This window comes from Aegilops tauschii, chromosome 6 (genome assembly GCF_002575655.3).
Source record: "Aegilops tauschii subsp. strangulata cultivar AL8/78 chromosome 6, Aet v6.0, whole genome shotgun sequence".
In the NCBI taxonomy this organism is placed as follows: Eukaryota; Viridiplantae; Streptophyta; class Magnoliopsida; order Poales; family Poaceae; genus Aegilops; species Aegilops tauschii.
The window spans coordinates 51,969,594-51,988,607 of NC_053040.3; the positions used below are offsets into that span (position 1 = coordinate 51,969,594).

The following is a 19,014-nucleotide window of genomic DNA, read 5'->3' on the forward strand; positions in this document are numbered from 1 at the left end:
ACACTAGAAAAAGGAACACAACAGTGGAAAAATGTACCACAACCTCAATCAATTGTGATCACCAAAACTTAGTGATAGAATCATATAATGTGCAACCACCATAGATGCCAAACCAAGAAATTCATTTCGTGCACGGGCGGTCCATGACATTCTGACCTGGCAGGCCAGAGCCAGAACGGAGGGCATCACGAATGAACGCGCGAGCGATTTAATTTCTGACAGCGACGACGCCGCACACCACCACAAACCCAGCCCAACTCGCAAGTCCACCACCACACACTGCCCTCCCTCCCCCCCCCCCCCCCCCCCCCCCCCCCCCCCCACTGCTCCCCGCCGCCGCCGCCGATCCGCGGCCGCCGCCCCGCTCCGATCCGCCCCGCGCCGCACGGATCGCCGCGCCATGGACCAGGTGAGCCCGCCCGGCCCGTCCGATCGCCGCGCCGCTTCCTCTCCTCCCCTGTATTCCTCCATCCCCCGTCCACGCCGGCGCCGGCCGTAATGTCAGCTTGTGTTTGTGTCTGCCGCAGTACGAGAAGGTGGAGAAGATCGGGGAGGGCACGTACGGGGTGGTGTACAAGGCCAAGGACCGCTACACCAACGAGACGATCGCGCTCAAGAAGATCCGGCTGGAGCAGGAGGACGAGGGCGTCCCCTCCACCGCCATCCGCGAGATCTCCCTCCTCAAGGAGATGCAGCACCGGAACATCGTCAGGTACCCCTCCCCTCCCCCATCTTCAGTTTGGGTTTGGGTTGGATTTGGCCGCCGCGGAATGGATGGACTGGCTCACCGAGTGTTCGACCCTTTTGCTGCTGCCGTGCAGGCTGCAGGACGTGGTGCACAACGAGAAGTGCATATACCTCGTCTTCGAGTACCTCGACCTCGACCTCAAGAAGCACATGGACTCCTCCGCGGACTTCAAGAACCACCACATAGTCAAGGTCACATCCGCCACCCCCCTTTGATTTCGTTTACTACTTAGATTGCCGACTGTCGGTTACTGCTTACTGACAGGAGCTCTGTTTGGCTGCTATCATGTGGAAATGTGAAATGTAATGTTGTTTTGTGCTCTGCGTGCAGTCCTTCCTCTACCAGATCCTGCGCGGCATCGCCTACTGCCACTCGCACCGCGTGCTTCACAGGGATCTCAAGCCCCAGAACCTGCTGATTGATCGCCGCACCAATTCATTGAAGCTTGCTGACTTCGGGTTGGCCAGGGCGTTCGGCATTCCTGTCCGGACATTTACTCACGAGGTACGTTTTGCGGCACCGGCAGGTCGTCGGTGTGGTACATTGTGATTTAAGGTGCATATGTTTATCAGGCGATGGCAGATGAAAAATTGTTCTGCTATGCTTATCAGGGGCAGAATGCACTTAATTTTAAGCAGTTTTACTGATACATATCAATCCCTCCTGCATTTCAAGTCTGGAATGCATTTTGTACTTGAATTCAGTAGACCACATGTGCACACTTTTGCTGGCGTACATACTACTATCTGTCTCATTTGGCTATCAAAAGTGTGCATGTCTTCATAGAAAAGAGATAACTATGTACTAGGTCTTGTTGCAAACTGAGGTTGATATCTCCCATTCGCAAACAAAAGAGAGGTTGATGTCTCCCATTAGTGTTCACTGTTTTTTGTTACTACATCTTAAGACTGTTCGCTTATCGCCTTCCTCTTTAGCCTTCATCAAGTGTTTCCACGGTAGATTCCGTTTCAAAAAATAATCAACGGTAGATGATTTTGCTAGTCTCTTGTCGTAGTGCTACCTTGCCAATTTAGCTTTACTCTCCTGTATGACGGATCACGTGACAAAAGGCAAGATAATCCAGGAAAGGTACAGAACAATTTGCTACATTCCCAGAACATACGGTGTTTGTTACTATGGGCAAAAGAGAAGGAAACATGAAGTTTCTGTTTTATGAAAAATTTCAAATTGTAGGCAAGCATAGCTCCAAGCTTAGTTTAATTGGAGCTGGTATTCATATGATCATATTAATGAGCTGTTCTCATGTTACATTCTTGCTCCTGCCTTTTGCGTTTGTTTTTTTATCTGAACAGAATGTTGTTTATAGGTGGTGACATTATGGTACAGAGCACCAGAAATTCTTCTGGGTGCAAGGCAGTATTCTACCCCTGTTGATGTGTGGTCGGTTGGTTGCATTTTCGCCGAAATGGTGAATCAGAAACCTCTATTTCCTGGTGATTCTGAGATTGATGAACTCTTCAAGATTTTCAGGTCTTTCTCTTATAAATCTTATGTGGTCTTGCTTTAAGCTCTTCCATGCATCTGAAGAAACAGCTAATCTTGGTTGCCAAATCTTTTACTTTCATGCAGAATTATGGGCACTCCTAATGAAGAAACCTGGCCAGGTGTTTCTTCGTTACCTGACTACAAATCAGCTTTCCCCAAGTGGCCGTCCGTGGTAAGTCATAAATGTTCTTTCATTATTCTTATGAAAAAGGGTTAAAAGCTGAAGTTGCCGTTAGGGGTCAGACCTTGTTGTTTCTCCTTGCTATTGAGTTAGTTGTGTACTGTTATTGTGCAAGTGTATGGTGATTATACAACATCATACTGATTATGACTCTGGGATTTTGGTTCTAACTCAAGGAGTTTGCTGCAGGATCTCGCAACTGTGGTTCCAACACTCGAACCTTTGGGACTTGATCTTCTCTCTGTAAGTTTCACAATCAAATGTAATTTGTTTCCATAATGCGTCATGGATTGTGCATTTGTGCTTATTATCTTGCTATTCACATTCATTTTGCTTAGTGAATGGATAACATGGTGCTTCCTTTGTGAGGGTTTTGCAATGCCTTATTTTTTATTGCATTTCAGTAATCCAAGCTGAACAATGTAGTTTCTGCCTCTATTGCTGTGATCTTATCTGTGCTAATTTATATTCCTGTTGTTGCAGTCTTGAGACTGCGTAGCAGCGTTCTAAGTTGTGTTTCCCACATAAGTTGCCATGTTAGTATAGTACAAACTGAAGTTGCCATGTTAAAAACACATTTATAGATTGTAGGCGCATATGTTAATTTATTTAGGTTGCTAAGGATTGGAACCCTTCTGAGTAGATATTGCAGCCAGTCCATTCTCATCATGGCTCTTGCATGATTTGTACTGCTGCATATGCAGTCATGAGTTATACATGTGTGCTTCCTTTGATGCGATTATGTCATGAGTACCACATAACACTATTGATGAAATATGCTCCTTATGATGGATTTATTTCATTCTATCTTTCTGTGCTCTGCCATGAGTATATGGTTCTACTCATGTGCATTCATAACCTTGCTTGCTGACCTGTCTCCTCACCGTCATGCAGAAAATGCTCTGCTTAGATCCAACCAGAAGAATCAACGCCCGAACCGCCCTCGAGCACGAGTACTTCAAGGATCTGGACGTATCCTCGTAGATCACTTGCCCTGCTCCTCTGTAAATTAAGATCGCGTCGACTGATCGACAGCTTCCTGGATCGTGTACTCTGTGCTCCTTTCTCTCCTATTCTTTCTGACTCTGGCTGTGTAGAGAGAAATGAGAACGGAGGCGCCTCCTGATTCACCCTTCCGTGTAGTCCAAAGCCAATTGAAAAATGATCCTGATGCTCTGGGAGCTCTGCATTGCGATTTCGCCCGTATTTATATGGACATCGACGCCGGCGCCAGACTTGTTCATGTACGATGAATTTTGGAGTAGTAGCAGATAGTCAAGGGGCTGCAGTGTTTCATGAACTACCAACTGATGTGACAATGTTTGGTAGTGTACTACTACTTGTACTTGGTAAACATCATTATCATCATGAATGGAATCAGTTGTGGACAACTACATGCTGCTACTTAGCTAACGCAGTGGGCGCTCTGGTACGTCAAGATTGCTCATCACGTTTTTGCATATTAACCTATGTTTGGCGCTAAATTGATGTTATAGCACGCTAAATGATGCCATAGTGGTTTAGATGACGCTAAGTTGTACACGATGCGTTTAGTGTGAGGCCCCTCCAAACACTAAGTTGTACACGATGCATTTAGTGTGAGGCCCCTCCAAACGCTAGTTGCCCTAACTGTGTATATAGATACGTTTTAGTGTATATAGCGTGCTTTTAAAAACTACTCCCTTCACTCACAAATATAAGATGCCCTAACTGTGTATATAGATACGTTTTATTGTATTCACTTATTTCAGTCTTTATGTAGTCCATATTACAATATCGAAAATATTTTATATTGATGAATGGAGGGAGTATGATCTTAGCACCTCAATCTGGATGGTTTTGAGTGCGGAGAACACCCACCTCACCTTCACCACCATCGGAGTGGACAAGGAGCTTTGCGTCGATCGTTACAACCTCCAAGGCACTGCTGAAGTAAGCACCTAAACACCTCGAAATGCGGAGCCGTCCCGTGGTAGCACTTGCACACCGTGATAAAGTTGGCGATGCGCAAGATGGCATTCGGTGTGAAATGGTACAGCCGACACCCATAGAAGAAGAGAAGGCCGAAAAATTGTTGGTGCGCGACGCGCTCGTCCCCGGCCAGTGCCGGGACGACCTTGTTTCTCGGCATCCTCCATCGTAGCACTCCTTGCGGCGACAATGGCTTCTTGGCCTGTCGGGCCTCTAGGTTGTGGCCGCGAGTGGAGGAGGGAAACCATTTCCCAAGCGCCTCGCTCGGCTCCTTCTCTCCGGCGCCTGCATTAGCCTTCTTTTTGCGCTCGTCGGCGGCGGCGGCCTTGGACCTGCTCCGGCCACGGTTCTGGGCGCAACCTGTCTTGCCTTCGCCATCACCCCAAGCTTGATAAAAGGAGGAAGAGAAAGGGGGCCCAGACATTGAGGAATGCACATCAATGGCGTCAGGAACGGAGGCTAGTTGCCCATTGGGATTATACGATCAGTGTATACATACGTATAGTTTTTTACACGTTCCGAGGTAGGCTTAGTACATACTTCCTTCGTTCCAAAATATTTATCGTTTTAAGTAAAACCACGATAAGTATTTTGGGACGGAGGAAGTAGTAGTGTATTCAACCACATGGCATGTGTGGACAGCTATTTCGAGTTAAGTTATGACAAGTATTTGAAGAAGAAGAAAAAGGAGGAGAAGAAAAAAAAAAGCTGTTATCAATTGATTCATTTTTGTATTCTTTCAATGTGCTCGAATACGCGTGTTCATAGGTGTAGGAATGTTCACCTGGCCGGTGCATATCTATATCTATATCTATACCCCTACTAATAAAGCTAGCTGCTTATGTTCAATTTTTTTCATCCGTTCACGATAGGAAATATATTTTTTATCCGACTTTTGTACGTCTATCCGCTACAAAAGAAAAAAGGTTTCCAGAATTCCGTAACTGGTCCGCACGTGCTCCGGCCCAACGAAGCTAGCCCACTTATTATTGCACACACCGTTGGAAAGACCTTATTTGTCGCATCAGGCGATAAATAGTAGAAGCTGCCCACAGGGCGCCTAAGCCTGGGCCGGCCCTTTTTCCCTTTTTTGATGTTCTATTTCAATTTTTTTGTTCCTTTTATCTTTATCTTTAATATTTCCTTTTCCTTTTCTCCATATTTATTTTTATTTTTTCTCTCGAGTAAAAATTTACAAAAATAGTCAGAATATCATTTTTTTGTTCAAATATTTTTTAAAAAGGCCAGAGTTCTTTTTTCTTGATTTTATAAATGTTTGAAACTTTTTGAAATTTCCTGTCTCGAATTTTTGTCATTTTAAAATATTTTTTTGTTTTAAAAAATTCTCCCAGTTTTTTTAATTTACTTTTTATAAATTTTCCATACTTTAAAATATTCCAGTTTTAGTGACATGTTAACAAATCCAAAATAATATTTACGTCTAAGAAAACATTTTCTAAAATTGTTTTTAAATGTCCCGCTTTAAAAAAAATAAAAAGTTCAAAACATATTTATGTTTTTATACAATTTTCATGTTTTCAAAATATTTTTTGTGAATTTCAAAAATATTAATGTTTCTATTTTTTCATGTTATTCCAAAAATATTGGAATTTTCAGAAAACAATTGTTCATATTTTTTGAAAATTGTTTGGTTTTTTTAAAAATTATTCACATTTCCAAGAATATTCGCCAAATATTATTGTTTATAATGTTCAAAAAAAATTTAAAAAATACTTCTAATCTGACGCTATAGTATTTTTATAAAATATTCGTGCTGGCCATTGGTTAGCGGTGTGTGTTTGTTTTATGCTGGTTGATTATAAATGAAAGAAATCATGGGCACACGCCGATAAAAGTGAATATGTTGTTTAGCTTTAATTAGAGCAAAATTATGGGCACTTGAGCACTAAAACAATCAAAGAGAATAAAGCCTAAAAAAAGGGACATTCATGCCTGATTAGGCTAATGAAACCAAATTTATGCGTTGCAATTAATTATTGAAAGTGCTAGTTATCGACTAGGGGGGGGGGGGTGAATAGGCGATTTTTAGGAAAGTCTTCAAAACATGGGGGCTTTGAAGACAAACACAAGAAATGAACCTATTGATATGCAGCGGAAGGTAGACTACACTAGACAAGCCATAGTCAAGTAAGTAATAAAGTGAAAGCACGAAGACTATTAGCAGCTAGGTAGAATGGATCGGGATGGAAGATAGTATGAAGCCAATCAACAACAGTCTTCACACAGTGAAGCCAATTAGATCAAGCAAGCAAGCAATGACTTCATGAAGGCATATTGTAAGTAAAGAGAGGTAAAGGATAGAACCAGTTGCTTGGTGAGGACAAGGATTTGTTGGACCAGTTTCAGTTATTGTGACAACTGTACATCTGGTTAGGGAGGCTGAGATTGAACTCAGAAGACCGCGTCTTCACCTTATTCCCCTTGAGCTAAGAACACTTAGTCCTCGCCCAATCACTCTGGTAAGTCTTCAAGGTAGACTTCCAAACCTTCACAGACTTCGTTCACTGGCAATCCACAATGACTCTTGGATGCTCAGAACGCGATGCCTAACCGGCTGGAGGATTCAGAATTCTCAAGTGTAACAAGTCTTCAGGTCACGCGGACAGAAAGACTTCAGTGATGCCTAACACTCTTTGGCTCTGGGTGTTTTTGGCTTTGTCTTCGCAAGGATCTCTCTCTCTCAAATGCTTCGGAGGTGGGTTGCTCTCAAACGACAAAAGCCGTGCACTAACTCTGAGCAGCCACCAATTTATGGTGTAGGGGGTGGGCTATTTATAGCCAGGAGGCAACCCGACCTGATTTGTCCGAAATGACCCTGGGTCACTAAGGAACTAACACGTGTCCAACGGTCAGATTTCAAACACACGCGGCAGCTTGACTTGGGCTACAAGTAAAGCTGACTCATCCAGCTCTGGATAAGATTTGCACTCATTGTCTTTGCTTGAAGACATAGGATTTGGTTGAGCATCACTTTAGTCACTTTGACTTTGTTCACTTGGACCCCACTTAACAGTACAGTGGTTCCTATGACTCAACAAAGAAGAAAAGGAAACTATGAAACAACTATGTCTTCGCACTCCATAGTTTTCACGTGAATGTCTTCTCAAGTCATAATCTTCGTTGTGAATATCTTCACAGATCACCATTGTCTTCAATGTCTTCACACATTTTTAGGGGTCATCTCTGGTAGGTAAACCGAATCAATGTGGGACTACTACCTGTGTTATACTGCAATTCTCACAAACACATTAGTCCCTCAACCAAGTTTGTCGTCAATACTCCAAAACCAACTAGGGGTGGCACTAGATGCACTTACAATCTCCCCCTTTTGGTGATTGATGACGAACTGGTTGAAGTTTTCAACGGGGATAAAACTATGTGAAAGTTTAAGGATTAAGGCATTGTCTTCATAAGTAGCAAAAGGCTCCCCCTGAAGATGTGCATATAAGTAGTTTGCTCTCGAATGCAAATGCACATGGCAGGTTTTACTTGTGGAGATCCTCTTCAACTTATGAAGACAATTCATCATGCATATAAGGATATAACAAAGATAATGACATGCATAATGAAAAATGGACATCTGCGGAATGACTTCATGCGGAATTTATCATCGCATCACAGAATAGCAGATAAAGTAGCAGACGACCATCAAGTTTATGTGTTACAACCCAAAGAGCCAAATGTATCAAAAACGAGAGTTGCAACCACTAGGAAAAAAATATAGCAACCACCCATATGGACCCGCTTGAAGACTATCAACTCATATGCTTCTCCCCCTTTTGTCAGTAAGGACCAAAAAGGTTTGAAGACATAGAGCTTCTACTCGTTCCCATCAGGAGTAGAAGAAGGTGCAGGGTCGATGTTGGAGTCCGGTGGGGCAGAAGGGCCTGGTGCACTGTTGAGATGCAGTGAAGCCATAGTTAGCGAAGTAGCGTCGTCTTCTTCATCGACGACTCTTGAAACAACAGTTGCAGCCGAAGATGAATACTCAGAATCTTCGATTAATGGGGTGCGGCGCCAGCTTGCATTGCGGGGAGGTTTGGAGTCAAATTTGAAACCCTCATTGAAGCCATCTTCGCGAAGATCTTCTTCTGGGCATAGCAGTGTGAGACACTTCCAAGACCGCCGACAGGCTTCATGGGCTACAAAGGAGTTCTTGGTGGCCATGTTTCGGATGTGATTGACATCCACCAAGACACTCTGCATCTGACGCTTGAGCCATTCATGGTGCTTGTCCTGCTTCTGATGTAAGGCAACGAGAAGCTCTCTGTCATTGAGGATGCGAGATCGCTTCCGAGGCCTTTGAGCAATTGTGCTGGTAGTGGCTTCAGTGTTGGCACGGTGCGGCACACACATATTGCCAGCTAGAGGGTAAGCAGGAGTAGTAGCATTAGGAACATGAATCGCTTCAAGTGGTTGCGTGAAGCTCTGACGATCAACATTGTGAAGATATAGAGGTTCTTTGTCAGGCTCTGGGTAGATGGCTTCAAGTGACAGATCAACCTCAGGCATAAAGATAAGATGGTTGCGCGCTGAGGGCTGATAGTCAACTGATGAATGGAGTTTTATCAGTCGCATCACCCATGGAGCATAAAACTTCAAGCCGAATAGATCAATTCCTGATGCAGCAAGTTGCCTGATGAAGAAATCCTGAGTATTGAAGCTGATGCCATTGAGAATATAGAACACCAAAGTCTTCATGGTGCCTTCAAGTTTAGCTTCAGGAGAATATCCCTTGACTGGCCATAGAGTACGCCTCACAACGTGATAAATGGTACGGGGCAGATACTCGAGGTCCTTGACGAAGAATTCCTTAAGATATTCAGCATCTTGTGGCAATAGCTTCATCATGCTGAGCATCTGACTCATATTGGGCTCTGGCTTCTGAAATATACTCTCCAGTGCATTCCTATGTAGTTGACAACCAGGTTCATAGAGTTCACCTGGAGTGGGCAGGGAAGTAAGTTCGATGATATCTTGAGCTTTAGCTTCATGATGCACATCACCTGACATCCACTCAAGGACCCAAGTCTTCGGATCCTGTTGTAGCCATGAATGTGAAGAGTGGCATAGAACTGCAGCAGAAGCTCTTCGTTCTAGTGTTCTTTGTCAGTGACGAAATGCAGAAGGCCAGCATCTCTGAAATAGTCTAGAGCTTCTTCCAAGAAGGACAGACCAGCAATGGCTTCACAATCCGGACGCATGTGAGGAAAGATTCGCTCTTGATTGTATAAGACACATGAATAATAACTGCGCTGCTGATAGCTCCAGACGCGATCAGATGAGATCTTTGGCTTCGAGTAAGGGTTCTTTGCACTGTCAAAGAATGTGTTGTGTGCCCTGAAGCTATTGACACTGAAGGATCCTGGCGATGTTGCAGCACCTGGAAACCTTGGCAGTCTGGGTTCTGGCTTCTGGACCTGAGGCCTTTGCTCCACATGGTATTCATATTGTGGTCCGGGAGCTGTGGGAGGAACCAGAACATGCCATCGGACAGTGACAAGCCGCGATCATATGCCAGCTCAATAGTGTGAGGCCTTGGGGGTGGAACAGTAGCTTTGGCATTGACTGTGGCTTCAGGTCGCACATTAGCTTCAGGCGCAACATGAGCTATAGGCGCCACATTGTCTTCAGCCATGACAACGTCATTGGCGTCAGCAGTGTTGTTTGTGGCCGCCTCAATGTTTTTAACCTCCGTTTCAGTAGCAGGAGGGTCGGGCATAGTCACGTTCTCCTCGAGAACAACTTCTTGAGTGATAGGGGGTGTGGCAACTCTTTTTACTTCTTGACTTGGTTCTTGATTGTCTTCGGCTGATGCAGCCGGAATGTCTTCAGCAACTTTTGCTTCAGACACGGAGACATTCACAGTGGGAGTGGCTTCAAGAAACAATTGGCGTGCTACTGAGCTTTGTTGCACTTCTCCTTCTAGAATGCTCGACATGGCGACCTGTGGCTTAGGGCCTTTGCGAAGCCTGCGGAATGTGGGCGACGCCTGTGGTGATGGAGTGGTCTGTACCATGTAGTTGTCGTCGTCAAGCACCGGAGTGGTGACTTGAGGTGGTGGAGTACTGGGTGTGTCATCATGACTTGGGGTGTCTTGTTGATGGCGATCAGCCCAGGAATCATTCTGAGCAATTAGCGTCAAGGGACGGCCAATGCTAATGAGTTCGATGTTTGTGAGAACAGGCGATGATACCATTTGGTGCTCGATTTGAGAAAGGACTTCATCATCATCTACATTGTCTTCACAACCAATGTCTTCAGCTGTGATGGGGTCGACAGCCGGAACCTCTTCATTCAGGAGTCTCTGTGAAAGCAGGCTCGTCGACTACAAGTTGACGCTCTCGGTTGGTGGAGGCAGGACGAGCAACAGAGATGGGCTCGACAACAAGGGGCTCAGAGGCCGCAGCACGATCTTTCTTTGAAGGCTTCTTTAATTTCTTCTTTGATGGAGCATCATTAGAAGTATTAATGTGCTTGCGCTTCTTGGCTTCGGCTTCAGCTGCCCTTGTCTTCTTCAGTTCTGAACTACTAAGGGGACCTTAGGCTTCGAGCCTGTCATGCTGGCAGGGAAGACAATGCGAGGTGCTTCCTACCTTGATGCTTCAACTTGGGCTTCAGCAGGCTTCTTCTTTTGTTTGGCAACCATTTTGGGGTCGATACCAGGACGCCCAAGAGCCTTGCGCTTCTCTGCCTCATTGTGTGTCTGAACACATTTTTCAGCGAAGTATTTCATCCGCTCTCTTGAACCTTTTGCTTCTTCACGCTTCTTGTGAAACAGTTCTTTGAGCTCGTGCAACATTTTCTTGAAGCTTTGAACATCTACCACGCTGAGCTTGGCCATGTTCTTCTTGAAGAGAGCTTTCTCATAGACAATCTTGTTTTTCAGCTCAACAATCTTCTGAGCCAGAGCCAACTCATTAGCAATGGCTCCGTGGAAGGTGATGCTTATGTCAATTGGCAGCTGAAGATCATCAATGCTGGCTGGGATTGTCAAACCATTCGTCGATGAAGTTATTCAAAATATCCACGTCAAAGAGGGGCAGATCGTTGAAGATCTCCGCCTCATGCTTGCTCTTGATCAGTAACTCAAGTGCATCATCACTGGACAGATCAATGGTGGCATCCTCATTGCGCAGAACGGCAGCTAGGGTCAGTTCTTGCCCAGAACTCTTGATGGGCTTCTTCTTCTTCTTGGACTTCTCTGTCTTCTTGGAGACACGAGATAAGTCTTCAGATTGCACACTGGCTTCAGGAGGTGCAGTGGCCAATGGCTTCACACGCGAAGCACTTGGTGCGGCAGAGGGCTTCAAAGCCTTTGTCTTCTTCTTCTTCTCAGGCTTTGGAGGTGCTGGTGCTTCCTCAGAATCAACATCATCAGCAGATTGATCCACAGTGGCCCTTTGTGCGGCGATATGAGAGAGAAGGCCATCAAAGTTGTCGAAGCGGCAAATGACATTGGTATTGGCATCGCGTGTGCCATCAGCCCTAGGAGCAGATGGACCAGGGTTGAAGTTGAGGCCCAGATCATTCTTATTCTTCACAACAGAATCTCTTGCAATCTGATAGTTGCGCTTGAAGAGATTGACTTCACGACACCACAACATGGATGAAGGGTCGGCATTTTCTGGTTTCGGTCCTCGGACCATGCATGGGTAGAAGCCCTGAGCAATAGCTTCAGACTTGGTCTTGGGCTGAAGATTTCTGTATAGAATATCTCCCCATGGGCGCTTGATAGCGTTCTTCTCTGCATATTCAGGGGTCACGAAGTTATACTTGAACCATTCTTCGGCCCAATATCTTCGAATCCATTGGATTCGAGTCTTGCGCTGACCATAGTTCTCTTCAGGATCTGTTTTGTACATCTCAAAGAGATCTGGTGGCAAATCCTTAGCTGTATCTCCACGGCGCTGCCTGCCGCCCTTTCTTGCAGACTTTTCAGTAGCCATAATATTCAGACTGAAAGGCTTCAATACAGTGAATGGCTTCCTCTTGCTGATCAGACAGGAACTAGCTTCTGGTGAGTGAATGTGACGCTGTAAGAACTCTGCAAATGAATGCAGACTATGAGAACCAAGGGATTCTCCCATGGACATGTACCTGTGACAGCATTAGAGGTGCGAGGGAAGGGAAGAGGTCATATGCATTCTCAGAAGATTTTGACGGTAAATTAGTTTGAAGACATTGACCTCATAGCGCGAAGACATTCACTTATTTGATGAGAGTTGGTTCCAGATTTGTACGAATCCAAGAATAAGTACAAGTGAGGAATCTAACTAGTTGTGAAGCATAAGTGAATATACTTAGCAAGATATGAGATGCAGAAGAAGACAGATCCAGTTTTGGAAGTTAAGAAACCACTTTTGGTCGAAGTGGATGGATCTGATGGATCAAAAAGGCAGTAAAAAGTAAGTTTTAATTACCGCACGACAAACTGCTAGACGAAGTTGAGAGGGAGGCCGAGCAGTTCAATCTCCCGCGCCCTAACTTGGCGGCGGAAGACACTTACGGCGGCGGCGGAGAGGGCGAGGTCCGCGGCCGGCGTGAACGGCGTCGAAGAAGTCGCGGTAGCTAAGCGCTTCATCTCCGGCATCGACGCGAGCTAGCGGAGGCACTAGGGTTTGTGCAAGGTGGCGAGGTCGAAGAAGAGATAATGACCGCGGTGAGTTGTGTATATATAAGGAAAGGGAAAGCACGACGTAATTACGCAGGTGCCCCTGGCGGTTCACATCTGAAGGACACGTGGCATGCATGCAACTCGTTGGAAGTTGTTCCATGTTCCCACGCATGCCTGGATTGTCGGGTGGTCGTTCCGGCTTCTCCGGGTTTCAGGCAATAAGGATATCACATTAAAACAGATTCAACTTTTGTCTCTGTGTCTTCTGCTGACAAGGACGCAGAGAAGACATTCGACAGTTTCAATAGAATGCATATGATTGAGATAGATAGAATCTGAGGTAGAAGCATAGAGGGGGGGGGTTATGGTCCGATCACATTCACTTAGATCAAAAGATTCAAACATGAAGACATAGCTATAAGTGAATGTTGTAGAGGACAGAACACAAATACATGTATATACCAGTATAAGACCAAATCAACATTGTGAAGATGAACATGAAGTCAAATCAATGTTGAAGACAAAACAAATGCGAAGACTTTGCAAATGTGATGCCAATTGAAACACTTCAAACAAGAATTTGGTGGTGGCGTTACCCACCATATAGGAAGTATTAGACCCAGACACGACACACAATTATCGTGGCGCTCTGAAGTCAAATTCCGCGTTAATGTATTCACACTTAGAGTGTATGTCTTCATTGATTGAAGATATACTTTACTTCCTATGTTGCACATCTAAGTCATCAACATGCATAAGCGTTAGGATGTGTGTCCAATCACAGGACATTTGAGGATTCTAAGATATTTAGCTCACACCGCAACTTGCAAAACCTTTTCTCATCCAAGGGCTTTGTGAAGATATCTGCCAATTGCTCTTAAGTGTTGACGTGAATGATATCAATATCTTCCTTCATGACATGATCTCTGAGAAAGTGATGACAGATCTGAATGTGCTTTGTCTTTGAGTGCTGAACTGGGTTGTTGGCAATCTTGATGGCACTTTCATTGTTGTAGTAAAGTGGCACTTGCTTCAGATGGATGCCATAGTCCTTGAGAGTTTGCTTCATCCATAGAAGCTGAGCACAGCAAGATCCAGCAGCAATGTATTCGGATTTAGCAGTGGAGAGAGACACACAGTTCTACTTCTTTGAAGACCAACAGACAAGAGATCGTCCAAGAAAGTGACATGTGCCTGATGTGGACTTGCGATCAACCTTGTCACCAGCATAATCAGCACCTGAGAATCCGACTAGATCAAACTCTGAGCCCTTTGGATACCATAATCCTAGTGTTGGGGTGTAAGCCAAATATCGAAGAATTCGCTTCACAGCTAAGTGATGCGACTCCTTTGGTGCCGCTTGGAATCGGGCACACATGCAAACGCTAAGCATTATATCTGGCCTAGATGCACATAAATAGAGTAAAGAGCCAATCATGGAGCGGTATACCTTTTGATCGAACTCTTTACCATTGTCATCGGGACCCAGTTGACCTTTGGTTGGCATTGGCGTCGTGTACCCTTTGCAGTCTTGCATACCAAACTTCCTCAGGTGATCTTTGAGGTATTTCTCTTGAGATATGAAGATGCCGTTGCTCTGCTGACGGATTTGAAGACCGAGGAAGAACTTTAGCTCACCCATCATGGACATCTGATATTGCTCTTGCATCATGTGCCCAAACTCATCACTGTATTTCTTGTTAGTGCAGCCGAAGATAATGTCATCCACATAGATTTGGCACACAAACAGTTCCCCATCGTATGTCTTCGTGAAGAGAGTGGGATCCAGAGAACCAGGTTTGAAGCCTTTGCTCTTCAGGAAGTCTTTGAGTGTGTCATACCAAGCATGAGGGGCTTGTTTGAGGCCATACAGTGCCTTTTTGAGCTTGTATACCATGTCAGGATGTTTTGGATCTTCAAAGCCAGGTGGTTGTGCAACATACACTTCTTCTTCAATCTTGCCATTGAGAAAGGCACTCTTTACATCCATTTGGTACAGGAGGATGTTGTGATGGTTGGCATAGGCTAGCAGTATGTGAATGGCTTCAAGCCTAGCCACCGGAGCAAATGTTTTATCAAAGTCAATTCCTTCAACTTGAGTGTATCCTTGAGCAACGAGACGGGCCTTGTTTATGACAACTTGACCATGCTCATCTTGTTTGTTGCGATAGATCCATTTTGTGCCAATGATATTGTGCTTGCGAGAATCAGGACGCTTGACTAATTCCCACACATTGTTCAGCTCGACCTGTTGAAGCTCTTCTTGCATAGCTTGAATCCATTCAGGTTCCATGAAGGCTTCAACAACTTTCTTGGGTTCAGATATAGAGACAAACGCAAAGTGCCCACAGAAATTTGCTAGATGTGTTGCTCTTGAATGAGTGAGTGGACCAGGTGCATTGATGCTATCAATTATCTTCTCAATCTATACTTCATTTGCAACACGAGGATGAACTGGACGAAGACTTTGCCTTTGCTGACCATTGTCTTCGTCTTCAGCATTGGCTTCAGGCTGAGCAGTGTCTTCAGGTGGGTTTGGTGCAGAAATGATAAGTTCCTCTTCAGCCTGTGCCTCTGAAGGTATGATTTCTCCAGTACCCATAAGCTTGATCGATTCACTAGGAGGGATTTCATCTAACACATTTGGCAGGTGCTCTCTTTGCGAGCCGTTAGTCTCATCGAACCGCACATCCACAGTTTCAACCACTTTATAGTGAAAGAGGTTGAAGACTCTGTAGGAGTGCGAATCCTTTCCGTAACCAAGCATAAAACCTTCATGTGCTTTCGGTGCAAATTTTGAAGTGTGATGAGGATCCTTGATCCAGCACCTAGCACCAAATACTCTGAAGTAACTGACGTTTGGCTTCTTACCAGTTAGAAGCTCATAGGATGTCTTCTTTAGAAGCTTGTAAAGATAAACACGGTTGATGACGTGGCATGCAGTATCAATGGCTTCAGGCCAGAACTTCCTTGGAGTCTTGTACTCATCAAGCATCGTCCGAGCCATCTCAATGAGTGTTCTGTTCTTGCGTTCCACGATGCCATTCTGCTGAGGTGTGTATGATGTAGAGAACTCATGAGTGATGCCCAATGTATCAAGATAAGTGTCGAGGCCTGTGTTCTTGAACTCTGTGCTGTTGTCACTTCTGTTGTGCTTGATCTTGATGCCATAGTTCGTCATGGCACAGTTGGCAAATCGTCTGAAGACATCCTGCACTTCATTCTTGTAGAGGATTATATGTACCCATGTATATCTTGAATAATCATTAACAATGACGAAGCCATAGAGACAAGCAGTGGTAGTAAGAGTAGAGTAGTGAGTAGGGCCAAATAGGTCCATGTGTAGCAGCTCGAAGGGAAGTGATGTCGTCATGATTGTCTTTGAGGGATGCTTGGCCCTAGTCATCTTTCCAGCTTCGCAGGCACCACACAGATGATCCTTCTTGAACTTGACGCCCTCGATGCCTACGATATGTTTCTTCTTCATGAGTGTGTACAAGTTCCTCATGCCAGCATGCCCTAGCCTCCGATGCTAGAGCCAGCACTCTGAAGCTTTTTCTATAAGACATACGGCCAACTGTGGTCCTGCTGAGAAATCTACCATATACAGATTATCTTTCCGATACCCTTCAAATACTAGAGACTTGTCAGATTCCATTAGAACAAGGCAACGATATTTTCCAAATATCACAATCATGTTCAAATCACAAAGCATTGAGACAGACATTAAGTTGAAACCAAGGGATTCAACAAGCATCACTTTGTCCATGTGCTGATCCTTTGAGATTGCAACTCTACCTAGACCCAATACCTTGCTTTTACCAGTGTCAGCAAATGTGATGTGACTCTTGTCAGATGGAGGTAAGGTTGAGTCCATGAGAAGACTTCGATCACCAGTCATGTGGTTAGTGCATCCACTGTCCATAATCCACTCAGAAGCCTTTGGTATCGTACCCTATAGTGCAGTTAGGGGGATAGGCTTCACCAAGGGAAATGTGTAGCACAAACATTTGACGAATGAGCATATTATCAAAGTTCAGATCCAGGTTAGGGCTGATAGGATGATTGTCAAGGGATCCAGGAACAAAATACATAGTAAGACCATTTGGGCATTTTATCTTGCGCCCCACAAGATGTTTTAGGTCCCCAGCAATAGCATCAGACGCCTTTGATTTCCGGCTGGAGACCTTTCCCTGCAAAATAAAGTTAATTTTTCTTAACCACCCACATCTTCACGGGTGGCTTAGAAGCAATGAGTCTAAGTGCAGCATCTGAGAACTTTGGCTTTGGAGCCCTAGAAAATAGCCTTGCAGGAGGTGAATAATACTCATATGAATAAGCAGAATAGTTCTTGGTCTTATGAACATAGCGGTTTGACGAAACACGCTCGTATTCATAAGTCTGAGTATGATTTCCCTGCAAAACATTGGCGTTAGGGTGACTCTGGTGAGTCCTCTGTCTGTATGAAGCCTTTGGACCATATGAAGCCTTTGGTCTGGGGTTTGTCTTCTTCCCAGGTGGTGTCATGATGACATTCACAGGAAGATTCTCAAGACAACTTTTGGGTACCCAGATCTTCTTCATAGGTGGTCCATTCCTGCAGGTAACCAATATACCTGGCAAACACTTCACCATTCTGATTCTTAAATAGTTTATAGTTTGCATCAAAGGATTCATCAATGATAATCGGGTTAGCGCAAGTGAAGCCAGATAAGGTAGATGGATCCACTGAAGGTCCCTTTGCAGCAACCCATGTGGTTTTGGGGTACTGCCCAGGCTTCCAGTAAGAACCATAAACATTCATTTTCCTCTCGAACCCAACACCCTCTTTCCTAGGGTTTCGGTTCAGAATCCACTTTTTGAGGACATCACATAGTGTCTGATGCCCTTTGAGACTTTTGTACATCCCTGTCTCAAGCAATGTCTTCAACCTAACATTCTCATCAGCAATAGTAGTGGTATCCTTAGTAGAGGGGTTAGTTACCACATCAGCAGTTGAAGATATTGCAACAGTAGCAGTAGTAGAACATCCAGCAACAGAGACAGTGTTATCACGCTCAAGACATTTTAGACATGGTGGTTCAAATCCTTCCTGAGCGAAACTGAACTGTTGAGCGCGAAGTGACTCGTTATCTTTTGGAAGATCTTCATGAGCCGCTTTCAAGTTCTCAAGTTCTTGCTTCCTTTGAAGATAATCGTAGGAAAGCTTTTCATGAGTTGTTGAGAGCGTTTCATGACGACTTTCAAGTTCCTCGTACCTAACATGAAGATTTTTGATGTCTTCAATTAAGGACTGAGATCGGGTCATTTCCGCGTCCAACAGGTCACCGCTTTTGTCTAGCAATTTTTGAATATGATCCATGGCATTCTGTTGTTCAGTTGCAATTTTAGCAAGTGTTTTGTAGCTAGGTTTAGATTCACATTCAGAGTCATCTTCACTTGATGTTTGAAAGTAAGCATCGCGTGAGTTTACCTTGGCACCGCGTGCCATGAAGCAGTAGGTGGGAGCAGAGTCGTCCTTATCATCATCAGCGTTGGTGACGGAGCCATTGTCTTTAGAGATGAAGATGGACTTGGCAACGTAGGCAGTAGCCAGAGCCAGACTCGCCACGCCTGAGTCAGACTCCTCCTCAGACTCCACCTCTGCCTCCTCAGAAGCAGACTCCTCCTCTGAATCCATCTCCTTGCCAACAAAAGCACGAGCCTTGCCAGATGAGCTCTTCTTGTGTGATGAAGACTTCGACGAAGACTTTGAAGAAGACTTTGAGGATTTCTTCTTCTTCTTGTCATCAGAATCATATTCATTGCTCTTCTTCTTGTTCTTTGTCTCATTGTCCCACTACGGACACTCAGAGATGTAGTGACCAGGTTTCTTGCACTTGTGGCATGTTCTCTTCTTGTGATCACGTGTGGAAGCTTCATCAGTTCTTGAGCTGGATCTTGAAGACTTCCCGAAGCCTTTCTTCTTGG

The 19,014-nt window shown here is 44.7% G+C and overlaps 1 protein-coding gene across 1 annotated transcript; it reads left to right on the top strand.

The window, feature by feature from the left end:
- Positions 1-222: 222 nt before the first annotated feature.
- LOC109755114 (cyclin-dependent kinase A-2) lies at positions 223-3,829 on the top strand. Its single transcript, XM_020313995.4, has 8 exons — positions 223-409; positions 528-712; positions 822-939; positions 1,079-1,252; positions 2,076-2,239; positions 2,339-2,426; positions 2,625-2,678; positions 3,330-3,829. The coding sequence occupies exons 1-8, from the start codon at positions 401-403 to the stop codon at positions 3,417-3,419; spliced, it is 882 nt and encodes a 293-aa protein (XP_020169584.1). The 5' UTR covers positions 223-400; the 3' UTR covers positions 3,420-3,829.
- The last annotated feature ends 15,185 nt before the right edge of the window (positions 3,830-19,014 follow it).

Bases quoted from the DNA above. Each gene is read 5' to 3' on its own strand.
- LOC109755114 (XM_020313995.4), top strand. The intron at 713-821 runs GTACCCCTCCCC...GCTGCCGTGCAG, and splicing joins CAGCACCGGAACATCGTCAG to GCTGCAGGACGTGGTGCACA. The intron at 2,679-3,329 runs GTAAGTTTCACA...ACCGTCATGCAG, and splicing joins TGGGACTTGATCTTCTCTCT to AAAATGCTCTGCTTAGATCC.